General features: G+C 44.3%; 1 protein-coding gene across 2 annotated transcripts in view; it reads left to right on the top strand.

Moving 5' to 3' along the window:
- LOC117316011 (fibrillin-2-like) overlaps positions 1-12,080 on the top strand; it is a 54,561-nt gene that overhangs the window by 16,290 nt on the left and 26,191 nt on the right. For both annotated transcript variants that reach the window (XM_033870498.1, XM_033870496.1), the window contains exon 2: positions 2,709-10,193. In XM_033870498.1, the coding sequence (XP_033726389.1) occupies positions 2,709-10,193 (7,485 nt within the window). The remainder of the gene's footprint in view (positions 1-2,708; positions 10,194-12,080) is intronic.

The raw sequence follows: 12,080 nt of genomic DNA, 5'->3' as shown, positions 1-12,080 counted from the left end.
GTATGTGCTACCTTACACATTGTACCTGTGATTTGTGTTAGAGTTCAGGTTATATGTTACCTCACACATTATACCTGTGATTTGTGTGAGAGTTAAGGTTATATGCTACCTTACACATTAAACCCGTGATTTGTGTGAGAGTTAAGGGTATATGCTACCTTACACATTGTACCTGTGATTTGTGTTAGAGTTCAGGTTATATGTTACCTCACACCTTATACCCGTGATTTGTGTTAGAATTAAGGGTATATGCTACCTTACACATTATACTTGTGATTTGTGTGAGAGTTCAGGTTATATGCTACCTTACACATTATACCTTTGATTTGTGTGAGAGTTAAGGGTATATGTTACCTTACACATTATACCCGTGATTTGTGCTAGAGTTAAGGGTATATGCTACCTTATACATTATACCTGTGATTTGTGTAAGAGTTAAGGGTATATGCTACCTTACACATTGTACCTGTGATTTGTGTTAGAGTTAAGGTTATATGCTACCTTATACATTATACCTGTGATTTGTGTTAGAGTTAAGGTTATATGCTACCTCACATCTTATACCTGTAATTTGTGTTAGAGTTAAGGCTATATGTTACCTTACACATTATACCTTTGATTTGTGTGAGAGTTCAGGTTATATGTTACCTCACACATTATACCTGTGATTTGTGTGAGAGTTAAGGTTATATGCTACCTTACACATTAAACCCGTGATTTGTGTGAGAGTTAAGGGTATATGCTACCTTACACATTGTACCTGTGATTAGTGTTAGAGTTCAGGTTATATGTTACCTCACACCTTATACCCGTGATTTGTGTTAGAATTAAGGGTATATGCTACCTTACACATTATACTTGTGATTTGTGTGAGAGTTCAGGTTATATGCTACCTTACACATTATACCTTTGATTTGTGTGAGAGTTAAGGGTATATGTTACCTTACATCTTATACCTGTAATTTGTGTTAGAGTTAAGGCTATATGTTACCTTACACATTATACCTTTGATTTGTGTGAGAGTTCAGGTTATATGCTACCTTACACATTATACCTTTGATTTGTGTTAGAGTTAAGGGTATATGCTACCTTACACATTGTACCTGTGATTTGTGTGAGAGTTAAGGGTATATGCTACCTTACACCTTATACCCGTGATTTGTGTTAGAGTTAAGGCTATATGCTACCTCACACCTTATACCCGTGATTTGTGTTAGAGTTAAGGGTATATGCTACCTTACACATTATACCTGTGATTTGTGTGAGAGTTCAGGTTATATGCTACCTTACACATTATACCTGTGATTTGTGTTAGAGTTAAGGGTATATGCTACCTTACACATTGTACCTGTGATTTGTGTTAGAGTTAAGGTTATATGCTACCTTACACATTATACCTGTGGTTTGTGTTAGAGTTAAGGTTATATGCTACCTCACATCTTATACCTGTAATTTGTGTTAGAGTTAAGGCTATATGTTACCTTACACATTATACCTTTGATTTGTGTTAGAGTTAAGGGTATATGCTACCTTACACATTATACCTTTGATTTGTGTTAGAGTTAAGGGTATATGCTACCTTACACATTATACCTTTGATTTGTGTGAGAGTTAAGGTTTTATACTACATAACACATCATATCTGTAATATGTGTTAGAGTACATATGCTACCATACGCCTCTAAACATTTATGCATAATTCGCGTTCAGGTCTTGCACACCCACAGAATGGCAGGGGAGGCAGCCCAATAAAACACCTTGTCTACACTGGTTATGTGTACCGTGTGACAATTAATGAACCGGTTGAACCAAGTATATCTTGTAGGATATTTAAATTTATTTTCATTATTAGTCTTTAACGGGGAAATAACGTGAGAGATCACATGAGTTCATCCGTAAATAAACCTAATAGCAAGCTTATAGAAAACGGTAGCATTTACAAAAGGTTTTTAAACGAATACACGTGTTATCATATCATTTATTCAGAATTATTTAATAATCATGTTGATTTAAATATGATTGGAGAAAACCAATAATGATGTGTAAATAACCAGTGGGCATAAGTTTCATAATTACAGGATTAAATAATGAATATTCATAAATTGTTGAAATGACCATTGACGTCTGTTCACGTGAAATGACCATTGACGTCAGTTCACGTGAAATGACCATTGACGTCAGTTCACGTGAAATGACATTTGACGTCTGTTTACGTAAAATGACCATTGACGTCAGTTCACGTGAAATGACCATTGACGTCAGTTCACGTGAAATGACCATTGACGTCTGTTCACGTGAAATGACCATTGACGTCTGTTCACGTGAAATGACCATTGACGTCAGTTCACATGAAATGACCATTGACGATGTAAAATGACATTCAACGTTATATCACTTGCGAGTGACTATTAACATAAGTATGTCCATTTAAAATGACCATAAGTGTACGTTTACGTGCAAATAAAAAAAAATTGACGTGCAAACATTGATAGTTTTTAACATGATATTCATTACTGATGGCTTTGTAACCCTGATAAATACTAGCGGCTTTTTACCAACTCCGCCAGAAAGAAAAATCTAGTAATCTTAAGTTCTATGGTTCGATCCCAGGAGAAGTCATTGAAAACATAATTAATTGCTTTTTCGTTAATTCTTGTTCATCGCTATATCCTGCATGTATTGATCGTTGCCCTATGTCTTCATTGCAGGCTTATGTCCGGCTGGGAAGTGGGGAAGCACGTGTCAGAATGATTGCAGTACCCAATGTTTCACCGGAAGTTCGTGCATAGAGACGTCACCAGTGTGCGGATGTGACGAAACGACTGGTCGTTGTAAGCTTTGTAAACAAGGGTTTTTCGGGGAAAGTTGTAATTTCTCATGCTCCGATTCATGTACAGTGGGGTGTAGCAGATCGATTGGCGAATGTACGAGCTCAGCCGCCTGTGTTAACTGTTTAGACGGTGTCAACAACTGTGTTTCCGGATCGTGTATCGGATGTAAACACCAGAAGTTTGGTAATCTATGTAACAGCAATTGTACCTTCTGTGACAATGGCTGTCGTCAGGACAACGGCCTGTGTTATCCCCCTTTCTGTCTCAACTGTGCCGGAGGCGTCGCAGAATGCGACACAAACAACTTTGAATGTTACGGAGATTGTATATCCGGGTCCTACGGAGACAACTGCCAGCAGACATGCGCACAGTTCAGTGGAATTAATAACTGCCTCACCTGTATTGAGTCGACTAATCCGATTACGTGTGGCGAGTGTAGTGACGGCTACTACAGCGCCACCACAGTGTGTCAGCCATGCAGCGATGGGTGTAGCAGCAACAGTTGCGCGGGAACTGACGGCACGTGCCTGCAAGGATGTATTCTGGGAAGAAGCGGGCGGATGTGTGACCAGTTTAAGTGCGAGGTCAATAACTGCGCCACCTGTCAAGCAAACCAACATACCATATGTGCCACGTGTAACACTGGATATTACCTGACGAGTCCCGAATGCACTCAGTGTCATGCGAATTGCATCGGACGTTCATGTAACGTCACTTCCGGGAGTTGTTTGATAGGATGCACCAATGGCTGGTATGGCGATAAGTGTGATAACCAATGTGGAAGCTGCTCTCAAATCGCGTGTGATCGAAATTCCGGGGCGTGTATCGGCTCGTGCGTGGATGGTTTCACGGGAAGCACGTGCACCTCCAGATGTAGTAGTAACTGTCTACAGTCTTGCAATCAGGTCAACGGAACGTGTATAGGTTGTCCAAATGGAAAACATGGTGAACGGTGTGACTACCAATGTACAAGTACCTGTAACGACATTTCCTGTGAGCAAAAAACCGGAAACTGTCTCGCTACCTGTCAGATAGGATATTACGGACCGAACTGTAGTGCGACTTGCTCCCCTAACTGCGTCAGTTCCATCTGTGAAAAGAACGGGGGCAAATGCTCGATAGGTTGTAACGCTGGTTTCCATGGCGACCTCTGTTTAGATCAGTGTCCAGTCAAGTGTTTCCCTCGCACGTGCGACAGGAGTACGGGACAATGCGACAGTTCTTGTGTCACAAGCTTCCACGGGGCGTACTGCAATGAAACCTGTAACACTAACTGTATCGGAGATAGCTGTCAGAAATCTTCAGGTTTCTGTAGCCAAGGATGTGTAGCCGGGTTCTGGGGTAACACTTGTGTGAATCGATGCGCGATTGGATGCGCTGCGCGTTGTATACAGACAACGGGTGTTTGTCTGGCCGCTGATGGCTGTTCGAATGGCTTCTTCGGAAATTATTGCAACCAAACATGCAACAACCGGTGCGCTGACAACAAGTGTTTACAAGACAATGGGGATTGTGAAGGTAGGTGCGTAGCCGGCTATTACGGTCTATTTTGTAACAGTGACTGTAAGACATGCGCAGGGGGTCTTTGTGATAGAGATACGGGGACTTGTGACGGGCAGTGTTTAAACGGTTACTTTGGTGACAAATGTTTGAATGTCTGCAGTGACCGGTGTTTGGCATCGCTATGTGACAAAACCACCGCTAAGTGTATATTAACATGCGTATCCGGTTACCATGGAGAGTTCTGTGAACAGACATGCAGTAGCACGTGCGCGACGGGAAAGTGTATCAAGTCGTCAGGCGCGTGCGATGGGGGCTGTATACAGGGTTACTTCGGGAACTTTTGTAATGAGACATGCGCAGACGTCACTGGACAGCCGCAGTGTGTCACGTGTGTGACATCCAACACTGGCTACACGTGTACGCAGTGTTCATCCGGGTTCTACGCCGACGGCACATGCAAGATATGTAGTGTGGGTTGTTTTGGCGGAACATGCCACGGTACGAACGGCACGTGCACATCTGGTTGTAATACGGGTCGAACTGGTGAGAGATGTAACGAAAATTGCCGAATAACCTGCACGGGGACTGTTTGTGAGACAAACGGCGTGTGTAAATTCGCTTGTATCAATGGCTATTACGGCCCGTACTGTAATCAAACATGTGGCAGTTGTACCACGGGAGCGTGCGTGCGCACAGATGGCACGTGCAGCGTGTCCTGTCTAAATGGCTACTACGGTATTCAGTGTAAGGATGTTTGTTCGTCCTCCTGCAGTTCCAGCATCTGCAACCGCGACACCGGTAAGTGTTTCGCCTGTCCGTCTGGTACCTGGGGCTTCTTATGCGAACGTCAATGTAACCAATGTGACGGGACATGTGACCAGGACTCGGGGGTCTGTAACGCGGGGTGTGTCGGTAACCAACACTTTGGAGACTACTGCAATATTACCTGTGGTTCTACATGTCTAAACAGACTCTGTCAGAAAGCTGACGGCCGTTGTTCTGGGACGACCTGCATGGATGGATACTTCGGCGACTACTGTACGTCAAGATGCGAAACAAACTGTAAAGATGGCCGATGTAACAAGATCACTGGCCACTGTGTGGGTGAGTGTGCTTTAGGGTTTTATGGGGATTTCTGCACTTCTGCCTGTCGGTCACAATGTTTCCAATCTTCGTGTAGTAGAGATTCCGGTGTTTGTGTACAGGGCTGTGTGACTGGGTACCGTGGTGACTACTGTAACATCACGTGCAGCTCCCAATGTGGGGACAACACCTGTAACCAGCAAACGGGTGCGTGCGAGGGCACGTGCATACTTGGATATTTTGGTTCCTTTTGTAACAGTTCATGTAGTAACTGCTTGGATGGAAGATGTGCAAAAACGGACGGTGCATGTACGGGTCTGTGTAAATCAGGTTTATATGGAGACAAGTGTCTTACACCCTGTAGCAGCCAATGCGTGGGACCGATATGCGAAAAATCTAGTGGGAAGTGTTTGGGAGAATGCATAAACGGTTACTATGGCGACTATTGCAATTTACCGTGTAGCAGTAACTGTCTAAATGGCGTATGCATCAAGTCCACTGGTGTGTGTGGCTCCGAAACGTGTGCCACCGGGTTTTATGGACCATACTGCAACAGGACATGCGCAGACGTTACTGGTGACGGGAGATGCACTCTATGTCAGGGAGTGTCAAATAACTATTACTGTATCGAGTGCATTTCGGGATACTATGCTGATAGAATATGCAGAACGTGCAGCTCCGGCTGTTTGAGCGGTCAGTGTTTCGGCACCAATGGCACATGCGTGTCAGGGTGTATCACGGGAAAACGCGGGATTATGTGCGATCAGGATTGCAGCGCCACCTGCAAGGACAGCAAATGTACTGTCTCTGGCGTATGTACGGTTGGGTGTGTTGCAGGAAAATATGGCGCCTTCTGTGACCAGGACTGCGGGAGATGCACCTCTGGGATGTGTGACGTCACTACCGGTAACTGTGATAGTCCGTGTATAACCGGTTACCACGGAAATCAGTGTAAAGATGTTTGTTCTAGTTCCTGCAAGGACTCGACATGCGTAAAAGCGGATGGTCGTTGTGGAAGCTGTGATACTGGAAAGTGGGGTTTCTATTGCCAGTTCACGTGCCCGAACTGTGCAGCGGGTCTTTGTTATCAGGACACGGGCGCGTGCACTGGTTTATGTGCGGACACCTCTTATTATGGAATCCATTGTAACGAAAGCTGTAGCGACTTGTGTGCGGAGAACCGATGCCAGAAGGAGGACGGTCGGTGTATCGGGGCGTGTATAGGTGGTTACTGGGGGGAGGATTGTGCGACGCGCTGTGGCCTCAACTGCAAGACGGGAGTTTGTCAGAAGTCTAACGGATATTGTACGGGTGAGTGTGCACTAGGTTTCCATGGTAATTTCTGCAATTCTACGTGTCCTTCAAACTGTAGCTTAGTGACGTGTGACAAAACTCAAGGCTCTTGTACAGATGGCTGCAATCCCGGTTATCACGGAACCTTCTGTGAGCATGCGTGCAACGACGGGTGTCAGTCGCGATGCTACCAAACCAGCGGTGAATGTGACGCCGTTGATGGGTGCAAGCCTGGACGTTTCGGACCGTTCTGTGCTGACGGATGCAGCCCCTACTGCCTAAACAATAACTGCGACCAGACCACGTCAAAGTGTTTGAACGGGTGCATGCCGGGATATTGGAATACATTTTGTAACGAAACTTGCGATACAACGCGCTGCGCGGACTCGAACTGTAATCCGGTTGATGGAAGTTGTCGAGGTGTGTGTCAGCTTGGGTATTATGGTACCAACTGTTCCTTGATCTGTAGCTCTAACTGTGATAATCTGCAATGTGACCAGGCGACGGGAAGGTGCAGTGGTAACTGTAGGCCCGATTTCTATGGACCAATGTGTAAAATGGATTGCAGCAACTGTGCGAATGGGCTATGTGACCGCGAAAACGGAGCATGCGCAGGCGAGTGTGATCCGGGCTATCACGGCACACACTGTCAGAATAGATGCAGCAGTTACTGTGCCGGAGGGACATGTAACAAGATAACTGGGAGGTGCATGAATGGCTGCGTGAGCGGGTCACATGGAGACACATGTGACCAATTCTGCAGCACAAGTTGTAACATGAGCGTATGTCATCAAAGCACCGGAAGTTGTGTGACGTGTACGTCTGGTCGGTATGGAGGCGCGTGCACCAGTCAATGTGATCCCCATTGTATCGGGAACATCTGTGATCGGAGCTCGGGCCAATGTTCTTCGGGGTGTTCCAGCGGGTACTACACGGTTTACTGCAATCAAACGTGCAATCCGGGTTGTTCATCGAACCAATGTGAGTGGTTGACCGGACACTGTGTGGCCGGATGTAAAAATGGTTACCATGGCAGCCGATGCGATCAGTTTTGTAGCGCCCTATGTAGGAACAGTATATGTGATCAATTCAGCGCCACCTGTTCTGACGGATGCGTCGCTGGACGGTACGGGGTCGACTGTACGTCTTTATGTGTCAATTGCGACACATGTGATCGAATGACTGGAAACTGTATGTGTGATGAGGGTAAATTCGGCAGTGACTGCACGTTGAACTGCGCCGGCACCTGCCGCAAATCGTCCAATATGTTTCCGGTTTGTGAGCGTATAACGGGAGACTGCTCGTTGGGTTGTGAAGACGGGTTCTTTGGAAATATTTGTGATCAAAATTGCAGCTCGTCAAGTCGGTGTTTAGATACAGGATGTACTCAGGCCAACGGTGCATGCATTGGCGCATGCGTCACCGGATGGACAGGTGCCTGGTGTAACCAGCCCTGCGGCGCACAATGTGTGGATAACGTGTGTAACCAAACGTCGGCGCACTGCACTCTGGGATGTGTGCCTGGTTACTATGAGGAAACTTGCAATATGCGGTGCCAGAACTGTCTGACCTGTGACAAGAATGGAGTTTGTACAAGCTGTCCGTCCGGGAAATATGGATCGCAATGTCTGTCCAGCTGTGCCAACTGCCTCGCATCTCAGACGACAAGCATCACATGCAACATCAATTCTGGCATTTGTCTTCACGGCTGTAACACCGGTTACTATGGCGACAAGTGTCTCAGTCCTTGCTCTAGTTGTCTTACTTGTGACAATACGGGCGTATGTCTCACTTGTCCTGCCGGAAAGTTTGGCCCACTTTGTCAGTCCAACTGTCCAAACTGTCGGACGTCTTCTATTTCCGTAAGCACTTGCAATGCTGACACTGGAATTTGTATGTTTGGCTGTAAAACTGGTTTCTACGGTAACACATGCAGCAGTGCGTGCAGCACTAGCTGTAAAAATGGCTGCAATACAGTAGCAGGGATATGTATTGATGGATGTAGCGCAGGTTTTTATGGCGACCGTTGTGAAAATACATGTCCAGATTGCTATACCTGTGATGAGTCCGGATATTGTCTCCGATGCTTTGCCGGAAAGTTTGGAGTACAATGTAAATCCAGCTGTCCGAATTGTCTATCGGGCGTCTCCTCTGTAGAGACGTGCGACAAAAGTTTGGGCGACTGTTTACACGGCTGTAACTTTGGTTACTATGGCAACAAATGCAATATGGCTTGTAACAGTAACTGTTTCAATGGTTGCACGGTTTCCGGTTCATGTAGTGGTGGTTGCAGCGAGGGATTTTATGGCAACCGATGTGACAAAACCTGCAGTGCTGGATGTAAAAGTGTTTGCGACTTCGTGACTGGCGTCTGTGCGGGTGGATGTCGTAATGGTTTCTATGGAAGCACGTGTGATGTAACCTGCAGCAGTGGTTGTATGGGTGGATGTCCAGAAAGCTCTAATATATGTATCGGTGGTTGTCTGACTGGATACTTCGGCGAGAGGTGTGACATCACGTGCAGCGTTGGCTGCAATGGAGGCTGCGTCGATGGCACGAGTACATGTATAGACGGATGTGTTAATGGTTTCTATGGCGACAAATGTGACGGTATCTGCAGCGACGGCTGTCAAAATGGCTGTACACCTGGAACCAGTGTATGCATGGGCGGGTGTATAAATGGTTACTATGGGGAAAGATGTGATGGTCGTTGCAGTAATGGTTGCCAAGCTGGCTGTGATATGGTCACTGGTGTGTGCATAAATGGTTGCCTTAATGGTTTCTATGGCAATAAATGTGACATGAGATGTAATGGCTGTAGAAGTGGCTGTGATACAACAACAGGAATATGTATTGGTGGATGCCTTGGAGGTTACTATGGCAACAGATGTGATGCAAACTGCAGTAGCGCGTGTTTAAGCGGATGTGACGCGGTCAGTGGAGATTGCATTGGCGGCTGCCGCTCTGGTTTCCATGGCAACAAATGCGAGCATGCCTGCAGTGTCGGATGTCAAAATGGATGCCAGTCAGGAACTGGATTATGTATAGACGGATGCGTCCCTGGTTACTATGGCAACATGTGTGAATACACGTGTAGTGTGAATTGCATCGGCGGCTGTCAGCTTGAAACAAGTCTCTGTAAAGGTAGTTGTCAAGGGGGCTGGTTCGGGGAGAAATGTATCTCGACTTGTACGAACTGCAAGACAAACTCTACACATATGAACTGCGACTCCATGACTGGATCGTGTCTGTTTGGCTGCAAAGCGGGGTATTACGGCGCCTTTTGTAGCTTTGCATGTCCAGACACATGCGCAACGAATGAGTGTACTTTTGACAATGGTTTCTGCCTGCTTGGTTGCGGTAACGGTTTCTGGGGTGACAGATGTGAGCGTACATGCCTGTCCATGTGCACGGACGGGACCTGCAGACAGGTTGACGGATACTGTCCGGCGGACTGTGTACAAGGAGCCTGTGCCTCCGGAGGTTCGCACTCGCTTTCTATGCAGCACTTTTTGTTTGGCTTTTTTAGTCTTGCTATAGTTCCGTTTTTACGCTTTTTTCACTATGCTTACGATGGAAACCTGTGAGGATAAAGGAACACGTGAACTACGTCATAAAATAACGTCATTGCTATCTTTTCGCGTCATTTCTACATCTGTTCCTGTCGTTCTTTCCTATTTTCTATAAATTGTTTGTAATAATAACGTCACTGAGCAGATTTCCATTGTACATTAATTAACTTAGTGTGCTGACCACTAGTCGTTTTAGTTGACCACCATGACGTCATCATTTCACAAAAACACGTCATAATGTTTTCAAACACTGAATTTTCTTTGTAGTGTCCTCACTAGCCCATCTGCATGCTAATACTGTTTTCTGTCGATAACCACGTGACCCAATACGTCAGCGTGTAAGCGCACGCGTGTGTCGAAGCACTCGTTTTCTCACAGAGGTGGTGGTTTGGATCAATATTTGCGTTGTTTTACGTTTTATTTTGGTGTTGGAGTGGTGATGGTTCTCCTTATATTTAAAAATAATCAACTTTGATATACAGCTATATATGCGAAACTTGATACTCTACAATATGCACATCTTCATAAAAAAAGAAATGCTTGTAAATTTAGCACAATAAGCTAACATTAACGAATTACCCATTGTACAAGTATGACTTAAATGTCATATACTTCAGAACAGAGTTGAATCAAAATTCATTAGCTTCAGGGGAAATTGAAGGGATGGGGGAGGGGGGAGGGGGGAAGGTTCCAGGATATTTCAAAACGTTTTTAAAATGTATTTATTCCCAAATGGCATGTGACATTTAAATACAAAAGTAAGAGTATGTCCCTCACGAAGTTCTTTGATTATTTACGATGATTTAAGATATTGCAATGTTGATTGTGTAACTCCATTATCAAAAATAAATATTAGCTTCAAACCCGAAAACACTAAGAAGCTACTTCAACTAAACGAATATTTTTTCTTCGACGTAAGGTAAATCCTGTTTACCCTTTATCCCCGTTTTATATCATAAAAGATCCTTGTTAGCTTAAAAGCTGTCATGAACGGGTATTTCATCGAAACGATATGGACACGTCTTAGATATTACGTCATGGTGCTTAAATGAACGAAAGTCGTCTGTGAATATGTAACATGACATCGTGCTAATACTGCTAATGCTAATGAATATTGAGTCGACTAAATATAAGTTCATGTTTGATAAAATTTGTTTTCAGGGACTAGGTAAGTGTGCGTGTTTTTTTCAGCAAAGCTTGTGTGTTTTCTGTTACTCATTTGTATTTCGTGAGCATTTTTTGACGGAAGTACGGCACGTGTTTCGCCTGTTTATTTCCACTTCCTGAGCATGCGCAATACTGTTAAGTTACAAGAAGTGTTAGGAAAAATTAAAAGAAAAAAAAAAAAAAAAAAAAGATTTTTCAGGTTGGAATTACCGAAATATTTATTCAAACTATTCAAATATTTGTTTTTCAATAAACCGAAAAAGAGAAACTTACTTTTCACTTTTCACCAAATGATTAACAGAAGACAGATACAAGCTGAAATGATTGGTTGAAATGGTTATGGTGTCACGCAGAACCGGAAATGGCTTCTGACAGTTTAAATATAATATTAGAGGTCATACCGGACCGGAACTATATGTTGATATTATCATACAACATACAACTAACAATCAATATGAAATATCCAACTGGACCATACCAGCAGTAGCCAGCGCATTTCACCATAAGCTTTCAGTCATATCCATGATAGATGTAAATTGTTACTTCCGGTTGTGCACGAGCATGCACACGTGGTTATGCTATATTTACCACCAATATACATGTATGCACGATATTATTTATAATGTTAAAT

Source organism: Pecten maximus, chromosome 17 (assembly GCF_902652985.1).
Source record: "Pecten maximus chromosome 17, xPecMax1.1, whole genome shotgun sequence".
In the NCBI taxonomy this organism is placed as follows: Eukaryota; Metazoa; Mollusca; class Bivalvia; order Pectinida; family Pectinidae; genus Pecten; species Pecten maximus.
Note: the sequence above shows the minus strand (reverse complement) of the source record. Positions and strands in the feature narration are given on the sequence as shown.